Source organism: Dreissena polymorpha, chromosome 14 (genome assembly GCF_020536995.1).
Source record: "Dreissena polymorpha isolate Duluth1 chromosome 14, UMN_Dpol_1.0, whole genome shotgun sequence".
Classification (NCBI taxonomy): Eukaryota; Metazoa; Mollusca; class Bivalvia; order Myida; family Dreissenidae; genus Dreissena; species Dreissena polymorpha.
In genome coordinates, this window is record NC_068368.1 from 29,614,773 (window position 1) to 29,639,173 (window position 24,401).

At 35.7% G+C, this 24,401-nt stretch overlaps 1 protein-coding gene across 4 annotated transcripts in view; it reads left to right on the forward strand.

Annotated features, from left to right (window-relative positions):
• The first annotated feature begins 466 nt into the window (after nucleotides 1–466).
• The window catches only part of LOC127857763 (uncharacterized), a 52,757-nt gene continuing 28,822 nt past the window's right edge, over nucleotides 467–24,401 (forward strand). Inside the window, exons 1-2 of one of the 4 annotated variants that reach the window (XM_052394421.1) lie at nucleotides 467–1,145; nucleotides 21,778–22,236. In XM_052394421.1, coding sequence (XP_052250381.1) covers nucleotides 21,861–22,236 — 376 coding nt within the window. In that variant the 5' untranslated portion in view covers nucleotides 467–1,145; nucleotides 21,778–21,860. Of the gene's footprint in view, nucleotides 1,146–1,168; nucleotides 1,341–1,377; nucleotides 1,614–21,516; nucleotides 21,596–21,777; nucleotides 22,237–24,401 lie in introns of those variants that run through there. The other 3 variants (XM_052394419.1, XM_052394420.1, XM_052394422.1) reach the window with 3 other exon arrangements.

A 24,401-nucleotide genomic window follows, 5' to 3' on the forward strand; every position in this document is an offset into this window, starting at 1 on the left:
AATTTAACCTGGGAATCTTTAATTGTCGATATAATCTTAGTCTTTGCTTCTTTTTATAAATATAAAGGAAAGTATGACATGAGACAATGTGCCGATATCCAATAGTCTTGCTTTATGATAATATTGTCACTGAACAAAGATGTAAAAAAAAACATCATAAAATAAAAATTATTACTTTTCAGAATATGCCTCCAATAGACGTATATAAGCAGGTCAGGTATAAGGCAAAAAACCGCTGAACGATGGTTATCAAACAATGCCGAACCTTAAATTCATATTATGAATTGATTTCATTTATATTACCATATATAATATAACATTTTATCTTGATAGGGCGAGTCGTTATATATTTTGGGCGAGTCGTTATACATGTGGGGCGAGTCGTTATAAAAAGTGGGGCGAGTCGTTATGGGGCGAGTCGTTAAGGGGGCGAGTCGTTATATTACCTTATAATCCACCGGACGTAAGTTGTTAATCACAAATAATAGATTTCAGAAAACGAAAGTAATGTTTACAATTTCAGCATAAAATGTCAAGGTTTATCCGAAAGTATCCAAATGAAAACTCGTCACGTGACAAAGCGACAATGGCGTCAAAATTGTGAATTTCAGACTGATGAGAGTTATTTTCATCTATTGTAAGATGCATTTGAAACATTTGAACCTTAAAATATTCCTCGATGCAGTAATTTATATTCATTCACCAATATATGTAGAAATGTATCCAAGAAAATGAGCTTTCTTTGATTTATAGCGTGACATAAATATGTTACGACTCTGGTTGACTTTCGATACGGGGTTAGCTTCAGCGTACAGGTCTGTCAATACTATATAAACTGTACGCTGAAGTTTCTTTAGCTATTCGGAGTTAATGAGGTTCTTTAGTTCTAGCGAGCTCAACCAAAGACATGTACTAATTTGTTTGTTGTAATCAAACATAATATACTGCCTTTAAATATTATGTATTTACTTTGGACAAAATCCTTATTGTGGTACGGCGAGAAGTGGTGGGATAACCCAGAAGAGAAACCCGAACTGTGTTGTAAGGTGTTCGCCAAGACTCGGTGTTTAACCCTGGCCACGTGAATGAGAAGCAATTGCACGCATTAATGTGCCAGCCGGATGAATCCGAAAGCTCTCCCCAAGGTGAAAGGCACAACTGTATTGTTTTCTTTTATCAAACCTTCGTTCAGTGTAAAGTAATTTTTGAAGTGTTACAGAACCGCACCTAGAGGTACCTGGAGTTTTTGTAGATTCCGCAGTGTACACATACAAGTTTGCAGTAAATCCGGAAGTGCACAAAACTGTAAACAATTGTTGAATTGATGTTCTAAAATAAGGGTAAGTGCCAATTTACAGTACTTTTGCGTTATACTATAAGCACTCCTTTTGGGTATTATATAAAAGTCATTTCTAAAAATAAACAATTTCTACTATGCAATAGTTGACGTTTTGTTAAACGTGATTTTGCAATATTGATTGCAGCCATTGTGATTGTTAGCATAATCTAGCAACATTCATTGGCTTAGACCTTAGTGAGACTCAGAGTCACCGTACTTTCGGATTGTGGAATTGAAATTCACAATAAAATACTGGCATGGAAGTTCACATATTGTATGTATTTTCTAAGTTTGTATTCTTTACTGTGCAAGTTCTGCTTTTTCAAGTAGTTAGTTCTAACATAGTCATAGGTTCTAAATCGGTACCCATTTTAAATAAAACTTCATTTGCCAAATAGAGGACCAATAAACTAACACAATACTTTGTAATGAAATTGCACAGATACATTATTCATTCATTATTTCAAATTGAGATGTACTGATTTGCAAATCAAAAACCTTTGGGTTATAAAGCTGGGAGCTGAGTAGTCTTATTTATAAGACGCGCAAAGAATTTAGAGATACTTTTTATATGGGCTAAATTCTTTGGAACGTCTTATCGGGGAAAAATGTGTTGGAAACCAGAAAGTTTAAATTTTCATCGATTTGCGTAAAATTGCAAAATAACATTACCAACTCATTCAGTTTTAGTTCAGAAGTCCATTTTTACCTCAAATATCGTCGAATTAAAGTTGGAAAGGCATAAATTCTTCAGTTAAACTTCTGCTTAAATCGCAAACCAATCACTGACCTGTAGCCATGTCATGAAACTGATTTGAATATGAACCAATCAGAAGAAGGCATTACGGTGTAACGTGTACACGTAATTTTATTTAACATGAGGTTTTAACACCGACTTTTACCAAACTAGATCTAGTATGCTAATCTTTGTCGATTTAATAAGCATATGTTCAAAACAGATATGGTGCAGTTTTTTTTCACTGTTCTAAGTTTCAGCAAGTTTTTATGCATGTCTTTTTCACACCTCTCAGTCTGTCTGTGTTGTTTTATTTACTTACATCCTACGTTACATCGGAGGACGGTATACTGTACGATCTGTATCAAAATTATTTGTGTACAGTATAAAAATTAGGGCTGTCACGATTCTCCGGTATATCGGTATATCGCGGTGCATGTCGTGAAAAAAATCGCACCGCGGTATGGCGTTGCCGCACCGGTTTTTTTAATATTATTATATAAGCACAGATATAAATACATTACATAATTATTTTGATATAGATATCGTTTTGAAAAATGTAGAAGCGATTCAAAAGGGCTAAATAAATAATCCGTTAATATCCAGGTCAAGCAAGCGCTTCCACTTATAGATGTTTAACTTTCACGTTAAAAATACGGCGATGTATGGGTCCGTACCTTTTTTGGAATTAGGGACAGATTTCCTTTGCAAATAAGTTCATAATTATCCAAAAGATGTTTATTCTATTTCTTATTTTCTTTCTTTAGTATATCGATCGTTCAAAGCATGGCACTTCCGAATCATGTTATCTTAAGATTCTGAATAAGTCGAGAAAGAGTCAGAACGCTACGGATTTTCAATACTGGGCCCGCTGACTCCGCATTTTGAACATGCCCTTGAAGTGTTCGATTTACACAGATTGTAGTCACAGCTATTGTAAACAACATGGCGGACATTTTAGAAAAAGACGCGAACAATAACAATGACTACTTCTATCAAGTTTATTACAGTTTCTTTTACAGTTTCTAGTCATACTATGATACCAGTGTTTTCTGATTATTGAGTTTAATAAAGTTTGTAAAACTTGTTATTCTGCTGTTTTCTTCACAGATACATATTCTGTAAAATATCGCGGTACGTACCGCAATACAGTTTTGCCGTACCACGATATACCGCGGTACGCTCACGGCGTATCGTGACAGCCCTAATAAAAATAAAAGATGTAATTTATTTCAAAACTTTTTAATTGTCAATTTAGAAAAAAAACAATGCTAAATTAATCCAGAAAAGTATAACATCGGTTTACTATGTAACGCTCTGCACCACAACAGAGGAACGCAAACTTATTTTACGCTGTTTATTCTCCCACTTTAAACCAGATGCTTTACATCGAGGTCGTGTTATCGATTTATATCTACACAGCGAGCGAATCGAGAGATATTGAAAAATTGAATAGTGGTTGGATTTAAATTGATCAGGCGTGCAAAATTCAAAGTGTCATTACATAATTTCTACGGAACATTATCGAGAAATGAATTATCTGCACAGGTATGTAAATATTATTGCAATCCGTTGATATTAAGTGTCTTATATCAGGGCTTGAATGTTGTGCACAAAATCCTGGCGCAACAATATAGACAAAGAACGAAAAATTCCCACCATTAATTTGGTCTTCCCCCTTTGTACGCTCCAAATATTACCCATATAAAAAGTAGCTTAATATTTAAGAGCGTCAAAAATTTGGACTAGGAGCTGAACTTTTGCAACTAATTTATTCATTACAACTAAATGCTAGACCAATAACTGGCTGTCTTGCACGGGTATGACTAGATACCGAAAACAGTACTGTTTTCGCGAAGCAGTAAATTTACTGAAAACAGATTTCCCACCTGTACATTGTCAGGTTTTTTATTAGGATTCTTTGTAGCAGTCTTTTGAGTTATTTGAGGAGGCCAACCTGCTAGGGGGGTCCAGGGTATGCCCCCCTGGAAATTTTTTGAAATAAAGGTGCCAAATCGTGGCTTCTGAGCGATTTGGGGCACATATTTTACATGATTTTTCTCAGTTACAATAGAGGATATTAATGTGAATTGTTAAGTCCTCAGGTTTCATCAACTCTCAGGGGTGTTAATTGTCCCAAATTTGAAATCCTGAAAATAAAATCTGGGTGCCGATAGGGAAGCACCTGCAATTTAGCTTATTTGAAACAAAGAAATCGCTTCTCCTGAGCTTTAAGACACCTGTATTTTTAAGAGATTCAAAACAGAAAAAAAATACTTTGGCTAGCAAATATCACAATCTTTTTTCTTGTAGATGCATGGGTCTGAGGTGGAATGTCCCCGTCGGGGGCGAAGGGCCTGGGCCCTAGCTTAATGTATAATTTCTGTGCAGTACATAACATGTATTCTTTACAGTATTAATGAAAATCTGAATTAAACAAACACTGGAAATTTTAACATTTTAATAAGTTGTAACTTCCAATAATGACAATGACATTTCAAAATATATAACTAAACCAATTTAAATGACTAGTCCACAAGTAGTTATTGCAAATAAGAAGAAACAGTACAAACTGTAAACATCTTTATCACCTGTCAAACAATAACATTCAATATTATTAACCTCTACTTAACACAATCCCATTTTTCCAAGAGTATGTGACTAGCAATTCAAATAATATTACCAAAGGAGTAAGTTACCTTAAGAAAAATAAAGTCTGATAAACATCACAATAATTAAAACAATAATACTGAAGCATTTTATGAGCAAATACCTGAACATTTATAAGTAATACTGTGTTAAGAGTGCACAATGACTGTCTTTTTCTGAAATAATTGATTATTTAGTTTATAAAGATTGTGTGCCTGTTGACATGAGAATAATTGTTTTTATTTGATTAACTTAGGCATTTTTTTTTGGATAAAAATCGGGCATAAGTTGCCCCAGTTGATGCAATCTTAGGATTTAAATATTTTGCTGAGGAAGCTTCTTTGGGCCATTTTTTTCAAATACAAATTTGGACATAGCTTAACATTGCAGTGCCAATTCAATATATTTAACATTTAAGGCAACCAAGTCCGACCTTAATCATGAAAAAATCAGGAGAGTTTGGGGCTCGAGAGTTTCATTTATCCTAATAAAAGACTTACCCTCCTGTAAAATGTGGTAACAAATAAATCCACTTACCGCCGAGAGGATCAAAACTCCGCGGAGAAACCAAACATCAACGAAATCTGTCGAAAATCAAATAAAAAACGAAATGTAAGTGTAGCCGGAAAGTGCATTTATCCGGAGGTGCCGGTAAATGATAAACGTTAACAAAACTGGAACAAGATAACTTCAACAGCGAACTATCGTTCTTACTCGAAACACAAACGAAAGTCGTTTATTTTTCTTTTTTTTTGACGTATCCAATTATTGACTTTGTCACAGTTTGTGACCTTGAATCAAAGTCGTACAGTCTCGTTACCCGCTCCGCGATTGGACAATTATATCGATACGACCAATGAGAAAGCAGTTAACATATATCGGTTAATTAGGTTGTTTACTTCCGTTTCAGACAGTTAGTATATTAACGAATACTAAATATCTCGTCATCGTCGTGAAAATTTGCCGATGTTTTTTTTAATATTTTCTTTCCGAATTTGAGCCGGCCTGAATAACATTTGAGGCGGTCAAATCGGCCGCCGGCCGCCTTCTTATGAAAACCCTGCATTGTGATAGTGGCGTTAAACTATGATTTTAATGAATGTTTACAACAGTACACATATAAATGATGCTTTATATTAATTATTTCTTTTTTACGATAAGCATGTTATTACTGTTTTAAATGGAAGCATTATATAATACGAGGACATGATACCGAAAACAGTAAATTTACCGAAAACAGTTAGATTTCCCACCTTTACATTGTGATAGTGGCTTTATACTATGATTTTAGTGAATGTTTACAACAGTACGCATTTAAATGATGCTTTATATTAATTATTTCCTTTTTACAATAAGCATGTTATTACTGTTTTAAATGGAAGCATTATATAATACGAGGCCATGATACTGAAAACAGTAAATTTAGTATTTACCGAAAACAGTTAGATTTCCCACCTTTACATCGTGATATTTCTGTTAAATCATGATTTTAATGTATGATAGCTTCAGAAAGTATTTGAGCAAAGATTCAAATATGTTTAAGACGGTACCTGTAATTAAGTCAATGGTAATATAAAAGAACACATCATCAACATATATATTTTATTATTGAACACATTTTAAATATTGGTATTTCTGGTTGACAAAATTAAATTAAATGTTTTACATAAAGACAATCTGGAAATAAATAACATTTCATAATAAGATGCATAATATGACGTTCGGTATCGGACCGTGTTTTAAAGTTTAAACATGTGCTGATCGCAACGACAATTAAGACAACAGCTTTAAAGTCACAGGCCTATAAATAATCCCAGCATAAGGGAATTATAATCACAGAATAAAGAAATACATTTCATGCATAATGTGTCGACAATTAAGGCAACAGCTTGACGTCAATTTTTAAAGTTTTCTTTTTGCGGATGGCGTTCTTGACCGCTCGGCTCGTTTTCTTTTACGTTGGCAGGTTTTTTACCAGCAGAGGGTGTTTTAATCAGCGTCCTTGATCCATCAGTGGAAACCACTACATTCGGGTGATACTTCCTGTAGTCACATAAGAATTTTTTTATTTTCCGTTCTGGTTGTTCTTCTGATAACATCTCCCTATGGTCGATGGACACTTGGTGGTGCTTGAATTGTTCCATCAATCTGAAGTTACCCGTACCTCGCACGGCCCTACATCTCTCCATTTTTTCTCCCTCAACGATTTGCTCTACCTTTGATATGAATTTGCTGAGGTCCATCAACTTCCATTGCGTAGCAGTTTTTAATATGTGATTGGCAGATTCACAATTGTTGTTAGTCCACCCTGTGCTAACCTTTTCTATTAAAGACGGTTTGATAACAAAATCATTTAGTGTCAGTACCAATTTGTTGAAAAAGTAAGGTAGAAACTGTTTCCCTCGGACATTTTCATCTTTTGATGTTATTAATCTCTTAATTCTTTCAAGTCGCACATTGTAAGTGTCCACATAAACTGCCTTAATCAATCCATTTTCGCCAAAAACAAGTTCATTAATTTCTTTCCGGTCTGAGATTGGGTACCCTACCATGTCTTCCATGTACCTGTTGGTTTTTTCTTTGAGGTGACGGGTGCACAACACATGTGTAGATCCAGTGAGACACCTACTTATAGCATTTCTCGTGGCAGTTTCTTCGTCTGTCCCTACAGTCAATTTCTATATTTTTGTGTCGGTTTATTCGTCTGCTACTTTGTGTAAGAAGGAGCTATACGCTTTCGTAGTGGAATTTGTATGTATGAATGTTGGTCCAAAGCAGATGGGGGACTCACCAGTTGATCTGTTCACAACAGAGATAGCTTTATACACCGTCGGTGTAATGTGGAATTCCTCCGAGATTGAAGGTTTTATCCATGCCCAGTACTTGGCCGTTGTTAACACAGCAGAATCGCTTTATGTCTCAGATTTGCTGTGAATTGAAGAGTGTAATTACAGGGTGGTTAAATCCATTCAGGTGCTTAACAGTGTGGACGAATAATGATGTTTTTGTAAGTTCTTCTAAGGTTATAATCTGGTCAGCTGCGTTAGAGGGCCAATGGGTGTCTGTCTTATTTAATTTCAGGGCTTTTAATAGATTTTAAAAACAAGGAGTCAATAACCCCTGGCCTGAAATTTTGAGGAGTCAAATTGAAAAATGTTGGGGTCAATTTTGAAGCGCAAAAATAGGTGTACAAGAATTGTGTTTTGTCTGTATTATTCAATTTTTCGGCGTAAGCTGCATAAGCCAGCTTTTCACCCTGACTTGACCTTTGTAAGTGTCCAATAAAATTCAAATAAAATTTCCCGCGGCTAGGTACGAATGAATACACTTCATTTATTCCATTGGCTGATTTGAGTTTACCACCAGAACATTGGAAACATATCCGCGTCTTTGTAACACTGTTTTACTGTATGAAACAATTTTATCGCTAATGAAAAGGCTTAATAGATAGAACAGTTTTACACTCAATTCTCGACATCGATACAGTTTGTGCGTACACCTTTTATTTTCAGAGTATTACCAGCGCAAAAGCGTTTATACTTAAAAGGCTATGTTCTCATATTTAGTACTTACTTCCATATTCCTGTCAACATGTTAACATGTAAAAGTATAAAGAGCAGTGGAAGCGAGGCCTCACTTTAAAGAATTGCATTTCAACCCGCGAGGTTTCGGGTCAAGTCGCGGACATTCAGAGTTTATATACAGGTCATCACCGGAGTTCGCGGTCAGTAAAATAATCGTTATTTAATAAAGACGCTATCCGTGAACTAGGTGACCTGGAATTTTCTTTAGACCAGAAATATGTTAAAAGAAGATATTCAGCAATATAATTATGGTATGTCAATAATATATTCTTAATGTGTTTTCAACAATACAATGATAAATATTGTTTTTAATAAATTTAACAATAATTATTCCACCATATTGCCTAATGTACTAAAGTGATATTATGAGCATGTAACAGTTTATAGGTGTCTATCGCAACCGTTTATTATTTTTGATGTTTCTACTTCATATACACTTATAGTAATTAATGCAGCATCAACATACTAAAACAATATACCAGAAAGAGAAAAATAATGCATTTGAATATTAACCGTACTTTCGTTTGACAACTGATCATGCGTTTACGAGTTGAACCTAAATTTAGTTTTAGTGCAGATTTGTTCATACGACACAAAGACACAATATTGTTTTACGGATCATTTCGGCTTACAGGACTGGGTGGGTCACGTAAGAATATCGAATATAAAATATATTTTTATAAACAACTGGTAGCAAGGTGAGTTGCAGATAATTGATCAGTAACCACATTTTAACTAACTATTTTGACCTGTTAATTCTTTTCAGCTCAATTCAACAGTGCAAAATGCCCATAATATCACTTTAAGCATGAGCACGATGATTCTCGATACTGTTAATAATCGAATCAAATAGCAATGCCCGACAGACCACTAAAACAGGTTTGTTCTCGTGTGACCGGTTGACTCATATGTTTAAATTTCACTTCCATTCTTCTTTTGGTTTTCTGTTTTGTATCTATAGGTTTATGACCAGCAATATGTTATAATGTAAAATAAGCCGCGAAAACTCCCCGTAACATCCCGTACTGCGTGTGATGCAGCTAAGAACTGCACAGAAAAAGACATTCGCTATCCTTGATCTCATTCATTAAACTATTTACGCCGTATATCTTTTTAAAAGATATTTCTTGTTTTTAATGACATAATTTTCATACAAAATGATTCATATAAAGGAACACAAGTAATATTATACTCTTTTTATAAATAATACTATTGCTAACCCCTTAATTCCCCTTATTACTGGTATCAACTTATTTATAATTCATTAAACTAGCACCATTACTACTTTTGTTCACTATAAATTACTGACAGTGATTCACAAGTGTCACTTCTTAGGTAAATGTATTGGCCAACAAAAATGTAGTTGTTGTTGTTGAATTAGTCGTAAATTGACGTATTTTTTTAAGTTTTAAAGGGACTTTCTCATTGAGTTTATTTATTCCACTGTGAGTTTTTCATTCTAAAAAATACATGTACCGAGTTGCAATTTAGGTACAAGACTTTTGCAACACGCATGCTTTCCATGCGACACAGTCGACAGAAACAATTTCGCGCTCTTATTGAAACACGGGTTTTACAAGGCATTCATGTATAGTGATTGGTGTACGCTGTTGATCGAAATTTTTACCAGCAAATAATGTGGCTGTAGAAAAACAATATGCTTCAGTTTTATAAATGGACATGATGAAATATACATGTACTGAAATTGAAGTGTTGCCACATAAAATTGTAATACGGGTATCGTTTTCACAACTTTCTCGCCATAAGTAATCAATTGCTCACCATAAAGGTGTGATGATGATGCTCGGCACCGTCTTTAAAGTACTTTTTAAATAACGAATTACAACTTTCACAAACAATTAATCCGAGTCGAGTTAACACAGTTCACAAACGATTGTGTAACAGTTACGATTTAAGCAATTACCTTAGTCAATGACGTCACATGAAATACATTTAAAGTTCTCAATTTGCTAGACGCTACCCGCTAATCGGCGCCACTTCAAAGGGCTGCTTTGAACTTTCATGACCACGTGCTGTATTGTGTAAACTTATTTCGCAAAAAGTGTTACTAAGTACGGCGCTGTGTTCGTTAATAATGTCACGTTAATTGGTATTTCCGATATAAACAATTGTTGAACTCGCAGTTTGGATTTTAGTGTTGACAATTTATAATACGGGCCAAAAAGAAACTTTGAGTGTATGTCAATTAATAGTTGCTCGTTTTGTTTACAAAGCAATTAGTCAAAGGTTTTTTGTTTGGATTGTATTATGGATTATGCACCATAATTTATAGGAACTGTTTTAACGGCATATGCATGTGCTTCTAATTTCCCAATTAATGCGCATACGCACTCTTTAAACGATGACATGTTTATTGGAAGGGATTAGATAAGATAAACGAAGCCTGTGGTATCCCCTCTATGTATTGACCGAGTTTACAATACTGGGGCATGAATGTCAATCAGAAGCATAAAGGGATTTACATCATGGAAATATGGTTAGATGTAAACTGACTGACGCGCGGGCCAAATTTTCGGTGCATCAAAATGACCCAAGGCAGAAAAAAAGGTCGGGTCAAAAACGAGTCATTTTCAAATTGCTCGCGTCAAAACGCAGGATTCTGCGTCTATTGAAATCCCTGAATTTGTATTTCATATTCCGAAGCTGTTTCTTATTGCGCTGTTTTTCAAAGTCGCTGGTTTGCACATTGATTTCCTCCCTTTCAACGTCTTTAACTGAGCGGTGCTTCACCTTACTTTCTAAATGCCTCGCAACTCGTGGTTTTGTTCTTATATATTTCACATTTTTGTCTATTTCTTTTACAGAGCCATAGCATTGCCTTTCCGGAAAATATCCTGTGTACTTAAATTACTATCGCAATGTTTTTTGATATTTCAGACATAATGTTCTCTGTCTTTTCTACCCCAAGTCACCCTTTTCTTAAACTGGGAGGTGTCGCTGTTAGTAGCTTTGAGTTGTAAGTAATATCTGTAGATGGAAATTATTTCTGTTTCAGCTGGCTGAGGGTCAAATGGAACATGTTCTTTCTTTTATCAATAAATTTTACGAAGCAGTATTGGCCTTTGTGTCGGTAAACAGTAGTGAGTTTCCAGATTGTTCGATAAAGGTTGAACATGGAGTTGCACCTTTTACCCTTGACCCACAATCGTCCCAGAAATCTGACTTATTTCCGTTGGCTCTCTTTATAATGTTATCTGAATTGTCGACAACAAAGAACATTCCATCTTTCCAACCTGTAGGAATTTCTTGAAGAACCACATGAGGACCTTTTAGAATGGCAAGCGTTTCTTGCAGTTCCATGAATTTAGTAAGTGGGCCTGGGATAAATATTGGCATTTCAGTATCTGCACCGTCAATGACGAAACATCAGTGACCTCTTCTGTTCTAATTGAACTGTCAATGTGTAAGATACTGTCAGTTTGATCTGCACTGTAAGACTCTTCGTTCCTGGGTACATGGATTTTTTTATGCATACGATCAACTTTCCAGTTGTTATCTACATGCATAGGTCATTGGGTTTATAACGTTCAATTTTATTTATATTTTCTCTCTGATAGGCGTTTCTTGTTTGATTTCATTATTATTATTTTATTTTTTTATCAGTCACATAAACAACCAAGCAATGTAATATGGAATTTTTACACCCATTATTGCTGCTTCTTCCTGTTTTTGCGCGATGATCATCTGAAATATTAACTTAATGACGCTATATTCTTAAATCTTTTTCTATAAAGAAGGAATGTAGTTGACACTTGTTTGTAGTTTCATTTGATCGTTCGTCAAAAAGTTGTAACTCTGTTGCTCTGGTATCTTCAATACCATTGAGTAATTAAATTGAATGAGTTTTAATTCCTTTTTATTATTGTTTAATTTGAGTTACAATGCTATGACGTTAAATTTTATTTACACTTAAATGTATTATAAATATTGCATGGCCAAGTGTGAGGTTGAGCGCTCTATAACCGGTTTAAACCCCCAATGCTTTGCATTGACCGTTCCAAGGCGGTGACCCCAGCTTTATTCATATTTTGTGTTTATGTTGGTTTGTATTGTGCTGTATTGTGCTGTTTTGTACTGTTTGGGCAATCGGTCACTTGCCTTAAATAAAGGACCAACTAATTGTTTATAATGAGAATTCGAATCATCATCAATACTGCTCCAGCAGCTGAAGTTTCACTTCTTTATATTGTATGGTGGCCAACCTTATGGCGTCATCATCACTATTCTCTACCTGACTCGACCATACGACAGTTGTTTTTCGTCTTACTTCGGTTTCTGATAATGCAGGGAAATCGTCGTCGGAACTTAGGGTGTAGGAGCTGTTATCGTCTTTGGGTACTGTGGATAGTCTGGGTGCGCTGGCGTTTAAAGCACCAGGTGGAGACGAAAGACTCCCCTTACCGACCGTTGGTTTTCGTCTAGCCTCGGTTTCTGGTAACGAAGGGAAATCGTCATCGGAACGTAGGGTGTGGGAGCTGTTATCGTCTTTGGGTACTGTGGATAGTCTGTGTGCGCCGGCGTTCAAAGCACCAGGTGGAGATGAAAGACTCCCCTTACAGACCGTTGGTTTTCATCTAGCCTCTGTTTCTGGTAACGAAGGGAAATCGTCGTCGGAACGAAGGGTTTGGGAGATGTTATCGTCTTTGGGTACTGTGGATAGTCTGGGTGTGCCGGCGTTTAAAGCACCAGGTGGAGACGAAAGACTCCCCTTACCGACCGTTAGTTTTCGTCTAGCCTCGGTTTCTGGTAACGAGGGGAAATCGTCGTCGGAACGTAGGGTGTGGGAGCTGTTATCGTCTTTGGGTACTGTGGATAGTCAGGATGCGCCGGTGTTTCAAGCACCAGGTGGAGACGAAAGACTCCCCTTACCGACTATTGGTTTTCGTCTAGCCTCGGTTTCTGGTAACGAAGGGAAATCGTCGTCTGAATCAAGGATGTATGGCGTATCAGCTGAGTTTTCAGGTGCACTGTCAGTCAAAAACTGGAGTGGTTGAACTGTAGTTCTTGGTTGTTTTGTATTCACTAGAGGAACAAAATGGTTTCCGGATCAGTACTTCGTCCTTTTCATGTTCTCCGAGAACTTGGCTGGGATGCCAGTGTGTGTGTGAACATAATGTTCAGGGTTTTTCTCAGGGTCAGCGAAGACTGGTCTGAATGTAGTGTTAAGGTTCTTAAACGCAAAATCATTGGACCCATTGACGGCAGGTGACAGGAGCTTGTTTTCAAATTCAGGGCATAAGACATCTCATTACATGGTAGGCCGATGACCAAGCATTGAGTCTGGTACAGTAAATGGTGTCTTCCTCAAGAGTCGGACACAGCTTTTCTAGATTCTTAAATGCCCTTTGTCTCATAATCTTGTCTTTAGATTACCATCTCAAGACAGCATAGATACCGGAGTTCAACGTTTCTGCTCTCGTTGCCACACAGCAAGGTTGAAATTGAATTAAATAAACAGTTTTCATCGCCACTTCTATTCATAGCTATTTTATCAGAACCGCAGAACTCGGAAAGATAAGTATTCGCTACCGAATCTTGCGTGTGTTTGGAAAAATCGCTATGCATGGAGGTGTCAATAATTCGATTGCTGTGCAACAGGTTCTCTCTCCTAATGCCCAAGTTTAGCTTTTCCATACCGCCTTTTGAGTCACGATGAAGACGATGCAATCCAGATTTATAGTCGAAAGTGCCATCAGATTTACTACGACAAGATATACAGTAGAATTCTAGATTCTGATCATTCCAGCTTTTCTCAAGAGATTTCGTGATGCCCTGGCACTTTAAATGACTCCAGGTATGGCATACCTAAAAGAATGAAAAGAAAACTTCTGAATGCGTTTGTATAATTGAAAGGGATACAAGCATGAAACGGTGTGCGGTAACAATGTCGGTTGCAATTATTATAATCCTTTTAACTTAGAAATCTATATATAAGTCGCATTTTGAGAAAACTGGGCATAATGCATGTGCGGAAAGTGTCGTCGCAGATTAGCCTGTGTGGACTAAACAGTCTAATCTCGGACGACACTTTACGCACATGCATTATGCCCAGTTTTATCAGAACGCGATTCATATTATCGGTTCTACGTTGAAATGCTTTAACACAGAAATTTGCTAGCATATAACCCACTTGACCGTCGACCAAGTTGATTGTAATGGGGGCTATATAGGAGTCACTTTGTCGGTAGGTCAGTCTGTCAGTCTGTCTGTCAGTCCCGGAATTTCATCCGATCTTCACCAAACTTGGTCAGAAGTTGTATCTAAATGATGTCTTGGTCAAGTTTGAATATGGGTCATGCCAGGTCAAAAACTAGGTCACAGGTCACTTAGTGTTTTTTAAACTGAAAGTTTGTCTGGACCATAACTATGTCATTTATTGTTAGATTTTAAAATGACGTGGTACATTTATTCACCATCATGGGGGTGTGTTGTGTGAAAAAAGTATGTCGATATCTCAAAGGTCAAGGTCACACTTGGAGTTCAAAGGTCAAATGCTTGTCCTGGCCATAACTTTGTCATTTATTTAGAGATTTATAAATCATTTGGTTAATTTGTTCACCATCATTGGACAGGGTGTCGCGCGAAAGAATAACGTCGATATCTCCAAGGTCACACTTTGAGTTCAACGATCATAAATGAGCTTGTCCGGACCATAAGTAACTATGTCATTCATTGTAAGATTTTAAAATCATTTGGCACATTTGTTCACCATCATTGGATGGTGTGTTGCGCAAAAGAATTACGTCAATATCTCCATGGTCAAGGTCACACTAAAAGTTCAAAGGTCAAAAATGGCCATCAATGACCTTGTCCAGGCCATAATTTTGTTGTTCATTGTGAGAATTTATCATCATTTGGCACATTTGTTCACCATCATTGGAGGGTGTGTCACAGAAAGAATTACGTCGATATCTCCAAAGTCAAGGTCACACTTTGAGTTCAAAGGTCAAAAATGGCCATTAATGAGCTTGTCCGAGCCATAACTATGCCGTTCATTGTGAGATTTAAAAATCATTTGGCACATATGTTTAATATCATTGGACGGTGTGTCGCGCGAAAGAATTGCGTCGATATCTCCAAGGTCAAGGTCACACTTTGAGTTCAAAGGTCAAAAATGGCCTTAAATGAGCTTGTCTGGGCCATAACTATGTCGTTCATTGTGAGATTTTAAATCATTTGGCACATTTGTTCACCATCATTGGGCGGTGTGTCGCGCGAAAGAATTACGACGATATCTCCAAAGTCAAGGTCACACTTTGAGTTCAAAGGTAAAAAATGGCCATAAATGAGCTTGTCCAGGCCATAACTATGTAGTTTATTGTGAGATTTTAAAATCATTTGGCTCTTTTGTTTACCATTATTGGACGGTGTGTGGTGCAAAAGAATTACGTCGATATCTCCAAGCTCAAGGTCACACTTTTAGTTCAAAGGTTAAAAATGGCAATAAATGATCTTGTCTGGGCCATAACTATGTCATTCATTGTGAGATTTAAAAATGACTCTGTACATTAATTTTGTTCACAGTCACTGGACGGCGTGTCATGTGAAAGAATTCAAGAGTTCAAAGGTCAGGGCCCTCTCTTGCCGCTAGGGGAAGCCACCCACAGCCCTCATGAGGGGGAATTTCGCGTCGTTTTGGGCGAAAAGGGGAATTTTAGAAGATCTTTTCACCAACCATTCAACACCTAAAATTGCTATATTTTAATGTGATTTACATAAATATACATTTAATCAAAGGTTTGTAGCACCATACCAGCTGGCAACATAGGTATAAAAGTAAAAAAAATAAAAATAAAATATATATATAATATTTTTTTGGGAGGGGGAATTTTTAGCTGAAAAAGAGGAAAAAAGTATACTTTTTTCATGGGGAAAGCGGCCGCTATTTGGCGGTAAAAACGGCCAAACGAGGACCCTGAGGTCAAAATGGCTATAAATGATAATGGCATAATCATTCTTAAATATCGCCATAAATTAGATTCTCTTGTTTTGTGAAGACAGCATGAAAAATAGTCTGTGTCAATGCGGCATGTGGGGGTATACGTCACGTCTGTAACAAGGCTCTAGTTGTAACTGGGTTAATTTGAGAACTCGCGGCATTTAGTTTATTTCAATGTCTTTCCTGCGTTATTTTGAGGGCGCAACTCACAAACATCAACCTTAAAATGAGAATTAAGGTAGCAACAAAAGAATATGAACAGTCAACGAAACAAACATTCCAACTGTCATGGAAAAACATTCGGTCTTGGTTTTGTTTTGATGTCTCCAAGTATTGAGGAATTTGATTCCGAGCATGCATTGCTGACTGGCTGATAAGTGCATTTCATACATAATGGAAAAAATAATGCAATCAAATAACATGCTCTAACTTACAAGTATAGTTTTTAACACATAAAGATTATCTTTCAAGGAACAAATCCTGACAGTAAAGTCCAATCATGTGTATCACAGTGCATTTTAGATGCTGGTACAATCTGTGAATCCGCAACAAACCAGATGTGGCTTAGGCCAATTGTCAATGGAACTACTGCTACAAATGTCGTTTAAGATTAAGAAGACTCAAAAGTTGGGGCAGAAAAGTTGCCTTGTTCAACTTCTAATGCACATGTATTATTGATTTATTGCTAGTTTGACATTGCATTTACTTTATTCAGATATTTGTTTGGAAAATGTATATTGTGTTACAACTTTATTTTTTCAGGTACCTGACATGTCAGACCTGGATGTCGGTGACTCAGACAATAACCATGATGGAATGGAGATGTCTGGAGACCTTGTGTTAATTTTTTTTCAGAACTGTGAATAAAAACAGAATAACCAAGTGTATATTTATTTAATCTTTATTGGTCTGTATTTATTCAAAACAAAAATAGTTACAAATGTTACAGAATTATTACTTTCATTCAGGCTATTTAAAATTGATTCAGGCTAGTGAAATTTTTTAACTGGTAGCCAGACCGGGCTAGTGCCTAATAGTAAAAAAAGAATAATTCCAAGACTGAACAGGCCACCTGCACATTGAATGTATGAGCTGACGCACTAATAAATGGAAATCTCCAGCCAAGTATGATATTTAACATTTAAACAAAAGAGATTAAATGCTGTATTTTTTTAAAAATGAATTCTTACTGGAAAGGTTTAGCACACAGCATTTAAGAATTAATTGCATTCTCATTTGGCAAGATTTAATAGTATTTATAAGATTGTTTTTTCCTTATTGGTCCTCTTGGGCTTTTGTTTCTCAACCAGTCTTTAACATTAAATGACGCAGTTTAATGCATAACTACCAACAGTATTATGATAATATTCCTCTGCAAAAAAACCCCTTATTATTGACAAACTTCATATAATTTGAAGGAATAATTGAAATGCATATGCCCATAACAAATAACATATTGACAAAGTTTTGAGTGAATTGATCGATTGTTCATATTAAATTCAATTTTTTAAGCTGATTTTAATTTCACATTGATCAATGTCATGTACAACCAAGATTTGCATTTACTCATATTTTTTTTCCTTCTTTGTGACCCGTCGAAAAACTGCCCTTTCCCCTCGGATTTTTTTCCCCTCAGCAGGTAAATTTTCCCCTAGATTTAATATCCCCTTCCCTTTTTTACCTTTAAATATATAAATTTACCTGATCCAGTGTAGAAAATAAAAAAATATTGCATAATTAAATTATCTGTTGCCTTGAATTTGTTAAAAAAAACAGTAAAATATGTTAAATTTATTATTTAAGACTTTCCTTATTTTCCACAAAATCTGGCGTTTCACGCTATTTTTTCCCCCAAATCCGGCGTTTCGCGCTATTTTTTTCCCCTCAAAAAAGGCCAGGCCCTTTCCCCAAAATCAGATAACGAGAGCGCCGATGGCGTTGAAAGCATAGTTGCAAGATACAGGGAAGTTGCTGCTGAAGTTAATGTTTAGGTCAAAATATACTAAATAGTTTCCTTATATGTTTCAATGTAAAAGCGACAAATTTGAGCGAAAATAAATACAACATTTTGCCGTAGAGACCCCCATAACCATACCTTTTCTTGACGGGCATTCTTAGCTGAATCGATTTAAGCAATAAAAAGATATGTCATGTTCAAACCAAAAAAGAATTCGACTCAAATCAAAATCGATTGTTTTTGCACCTTCTTTTTTCGGCCGTTTTCTGGTGGATTGTAACCTTTTGCAGGACCATTTTTTACTTTAATCTCTAACTTTATCCTATTTCAGGTATTTAATAGTGAACACCTATGCTTACCCTATGAATATCTCCAAACGATAAAACCAGAACAACAGTCTAATTTAGTGAAAAACATGCCTTCAAAGAAAATATGATGATTTGTTTAGACAGGGACCTATACAGTATGGTCCCTGGTAATTAGAGAGTACCTTCATGACTCGATTATTCATGACTCGATTATTTAGTTTATTGTTTCGATTATTCATGACTCGATTATTTAGTTCATTGTAACCTTTACAATTTCTGACATCACGAGTCGCCTCCCTTGTTGGTCCATGCTACCAAAATGTTCTATTTTTAGAAACGGGAATTCCAAATCGTGACGAAAGTGAATGGTTACAAAATGACATAACTATGAAAATAAATACGTAGAATTACATTATTTCACGCAAACCATTATGCAACCATCCGTTTTCTTTTCCGACTTGATACATTTACGGCATTCCATTTAATATTTTACAGACACAACACTCGTCCAGAATTTGCGCGAATCCATTAAAATCGATGCCACATATAAACCGTTAGCTCTACTCGTAATGTTAATTTTTGGCACAAAGTAAATCATTTTAATTTCAATTAACACATCTCTATTACTTTCAAACTGCACTTCATTAAATCCATAGAAAGGCAGGTCAGAATCCATGTCATAAATCAGAAAACATTCATCGTACTCCGCTATTTTTTTTACACATGAAAGAATGAAAGTGCTTTATGCCCCACTTCCTGTTGATAATATGTTAATTTCTATTTATAATTAACCAATGAAATTCTTCATATCCTTAAACCAGGGCCTAATGAATTTGACCTCTCACAGAACAGTAAACAAAGGAAATAGAAAGTAGTTGTGAGATCACTATCAACCAGAACAGAATTGTTTTACGAACGAAATTTGTTTTAGTTTCTTAGAAGGTTTTTTCATGTAAAACAGTCTTAGAAAAATTACTAAAAACGGTGTCAGCAATATTCTTGGAAGAAAACATTAGAAAAAGGTTTCTAAATAAAAAAAATGTTAGAATTACTATATACTATATTAAATACATGTAGATATTTCGTCTGATTTTTGATCAGGTAACTTGCTACATAATGGTCAACCGTTCCATGTCGGTTTTCGAAATGTAGCTCTAACATAAGCATAGTTGCGTAACCGCAACTATGCTAAAAAACCCTGTTTACCAATGCTACCTATCTGCTGTGCAATTAGTGAACTTTTCTGGCAATTTGCATCCTATGGAATGTTTTCCAATTCCTTTGGCAGCTATACAAAGTTTTTGGGAGAGTGCTGGTCATTCAAGCACATTCACATGACTGTCATCAAGGACAATTTGTGTATGGCAGTATATCTCAGCGCATTATCCTACTGCATTATCACACTTATGCCATTACTTGAATGTTTTCGCTACGCGCTAGAAAGTACATGACAAATGACCTCGAAACAAAATTTATATAGACTTATGGTTGCATGTTATTCTCTTTTATATCAGTAGTGTATATTATATTTAGCCTTTTCCAAATGAAAAAACATAAATTGACTTGAAACTTTTGTTAAATTCTTAAATAAACATGTTATAATTTGCACTAGTTGCTTTTGTCATACCTCTTTCAAAATCTAAATATCATAATAAACATAGCCTGCATGTTTTAAGTGTGTAATTATGTACAGTAAGAATTTGTGCATACTCAAAGTCTCAAACCATAAAAATATTGTATACATAACCTTGACATTTCAATCCAACTTCAAGTGTTTTGTTATCTTCTGTAAAAGACCTTCCATTCACTTGTTAAAATCATTTGAATTGAGCAATTGAACAAGATATTAACAAGTAATTATACCATCTTGTTAATCCATAGAAAATAAATGTGTGGGGTATCAATTTCAAACAACTGCTAGCATGCGTTCGGGCTTCCGCAATAAATGTTAAACTTGTTTGTGTGTTACAGTTGAGGGGACACCAAAATTCTGTTCATCAATTTTGTAAGCTTAAATAAAATGCACATCACTGGATTATTAAACAATGTGTCTTTCTAAAAATAGTGACCCATGAAGGGAAAACAATTTCAAAGAACATAATTATTATTGTGTAGATTTTAGATTTGATCTGATGTTTTATTTATTTAATTTACAATTTAAAGGGAATTTTTGGCAGATTTTTGCATGTATTGAAGTTTGTCATTAAATGCTTCATATTGATAAATGTAAACATTTGATCTAAAAAGCTCCAGTAAAAAAACAAGAATAAAAGTATAGGCAGAAAAAAATTAACCCTCAAATGGGCTCAAACCACTTATCTCTGAAGTAAAAGTCTAACGCTTAGACCACTTGGCAATCCATGCTCATACAATGAGTGATGTATTTTATACTTCTTATATATAATATCCACGAAGTGTCACAAAATATAACGACAATAAAGACAATAACAAAACTATCCAAATTATTCAATTGTTTGGCATTGCAACGCTGTATAATTTTCAGGTTTTAAAATCATGAAAAGATGCATATAATTGATATTTGAGAGCATGGTAAATGTTCAGCATTACTGTTTCCTCACAAGTATCATAACTAAAACGAAAATTTGCGAATCTGAAATAATTATTTTAAATTTTTTGTCATTGACCCAAATGTGAAAAGGTCCCTTTAAACAGGAAACACATCTACATGTACATCATTATCAATACGTAACAATCATTTGTTTGGTCACATGACTTTATCCATGCTCAAGTCATTGACCGTTCAGACTATTCCCCTCTACTTGATGTTTTAAATAAATACAAGCTTCATCTTAAATCACTTAAATCAAGTGTAGTTTGAATATGTGTGTATAATGGTGTCATATGATTCATGCACTCGAATTTAAGTACAACATTGTCATGATTTTCCTCTTAATGATTCATGTCAGTTTCATGGTAAACCCAGTGTTCAATGGAATAATAACACTTATGCTTATTATATTTCCTTTAATACGTGTATGTCTATAATATGTATCTGGCTGCAATAGGAAGCTCACTTTGCCTTCACAGTTTTGAAACAATTGGTACGAAAGTTTATAAAACTTTGCTAATTTTTCTGATCTGAGCTCATACATGTACCTTTCAGATTAATGTTTTTTTTGTTTTGAATTTTTCAATTTCTGTTAAGCAGTAGTGAACACGTTTATATTTAAGACTTAAGCATAAGAAAGTACCTGGTATTTAATTTTATTTTCTCTCATTTCAGGTGCCCAGTGTTTACCCATTGGAAGTAACAAGATTGTCTGGGAGTAGTTTAATCTTTCAGTGTGAATAATTTTTTACAATCTAATGTTGAAATCTGAACCTAAGGAAAGCAAAACTAGCAGCATGGAAGCTGGCGGCACCAGTGTCAAGAAGGTCATTCTGCCTTCCAAAGTCTCACTGAGTTTTGCAGCACAAACTACAAATAAACCCCCTTACACCACTGCCATATATGTGGGATCAAAAAAAATATCAGAAACTTCAAAAGTTGAAGACTCGAAAAATGCATCGGCTTCTAAAGGACTGAAGGACAATGATAGAAAGTTGAATTCAAAGTCAAGTACTGAGGTACCTGGGACCAATCCATCCAATCGTATTGAACTGGTCGGGTTCAAAATGACCAATGGATCGCCAGAATCTTCACTGGCTACTGAGGATTCTAAAAAACAGAAATCCTGGACAGGTTTGTCTATTATAAGTTTAATTATATGTTTTTAGCTCTACACATGTACTGGCCGAAGGCCTGAAGAGCTTATGTCATGGCGTGGTTTCTGTCGTCCGTGCGTGCATGCATTAGACTTTTTCTTGTTTACGTGATAAAGTCCACAGTTTTCATCCGATTCTTTTCAAACTTGTTCAGTGTCTTTATATGAATGAGGACTCGAACCCTATTGAAAATGGGTTACATCAGAGTTAAAAGTCCAGAATTATCTCCCCTTGAATTTGAGAAAATTGTGAAATAAGGCTTGTTTACGCAATAAAGTCCAATTATTTCCCAACTTGCACAGTGTCTTTATCTGAATGTTGAGTCAAACCCTATTAAAATGAGTAATTTGGAGTTATAAGTCCAGAATTATCTCCCCTTGAATTTGAGAAAAAAATAATAATTCAGTTTTTTTAAGTCCATAATTTTCATCCAATTCTTGGCAAACTTGCACAGTCTTTGTATCAATGAGGACTCAAACCCTTTTTATGCCCGCCTTCGAAAAAGAGGGGGTACATTGTTTTGCACATGTAAGTCCGTCCGTCCACCAGATGGTTTCCGGATGATAACTCAAGAACGCTAAGGCCTAGGATCATGAAACTTTATAGGTACATTGATCATGACTAGCAGATGACCCCTATTGATTTTCAGGTCACTAGGTCAAAGTCACAGTGACTCGAAACAGTAAAATGATTTCTGGATGATAACTCAAGAATGCTTACGCCTAGGATCATGAAACTCCATAGGTACAGTACACTCCACGCGTTTCCCCCAATTTCCCTCGCTACTCCGTGGGGATTGACCTGGAGGGAGATTAAGAAAATCCTGCGATACGCGGCGTTTGCATGATTTTGGACGCGGCGGTTAACGATCGGCAAAACTGATAAGCCGACGCGGCGGCCCTCGGCGTTGGCAACGCGGAGGAAACTCCGCGTTTTACGTTTGACTTCCTGATTTTCAAATAAAATTACATTTATTACAAGTACATACATGTACATGTAGTATAATATTTACAATTAAAAAACCCCAACCAAGATAGATCGATTCTGACGTGGTTGTAGAAGAAGTTGTTGTTGTATAGAAAACTCGTTGATTTACGACAAACAAAACGTCGTCTTTTAACTAATACTTACCAATTAATATAAACACAGTTTGCAACATTGTTTTTATTTTGATAATTTAATCCAAAGTTTTCATGTAAGCAGGTGATTTTCTATACTGAACATGTAAACAAATGACCCTATTAAAAGTTGCGATCCATTAAAAGTCTCGCAAATCTGTGTGAATTTACAGTTTGACGTTATCAAAGGAAAGCCGCTTTCTTTCTGAAGGCATAACTTACTCCAGTAAACACATTCAACGAATGCATAATGAATGGTTTTAATTGTTGGAACAAAGTCAATTCTCTGCTTACTAATGCATTTATTTTCTCTTTTTAGGTAGGTTATTCCATTGATTGCTAAAAGAAGGTGGTAATTATTGAGTTGATAGTTGCATTAAATATTCACAGTAACTGTTGTATTCTAGTTGCGTCGAGTTACGTTTATTTTCTATGGGCTTCTGTTGTATGTTTGTTTGTATATTATTCTTGTTCTCTTTATTACTAACGGTTATTTGCGTTGTTTTATACACACCGTGTTCAACATGCATGTATTTAAAGTATTTATAAAGTACAAGTACTTAATGGTATATTCATATATAACTTTCTTCTTAAAATTGTAGAATTTACAAAACTTGTGACACATAGAAAACAGTTGCGTCGTTTCACATAATAAGTTTACTAAATTTCATACAAATGTCTTTTTCATTTCAGGTATTCCTCTTCATTATATCGAATGCCTTTTTTGCATAATTCAACATACATGTTTGTATAAACACGCATTATTGCAAAGTTATATTTGTTCTACATAATACATGTGTATAATTGTAGGGATCCGGAGAAGTGCCCCCCCGGAGAACTGCCCCCCGGAGAACTGCCCCCTTATTTTAAAGGTGGCGGAGAGGTGCCCCCCCCCCATCAAATCGGTAGGGGCGGAGAACTGCCCCCCTGTCAGAATTTAGTAGGCGGATATCTGCCCCCCCCCCCCCATCAAATCTGTAGGGGCGGAGAACTGCCCCCCGGTGTCATATTAGTTATTAGTTAC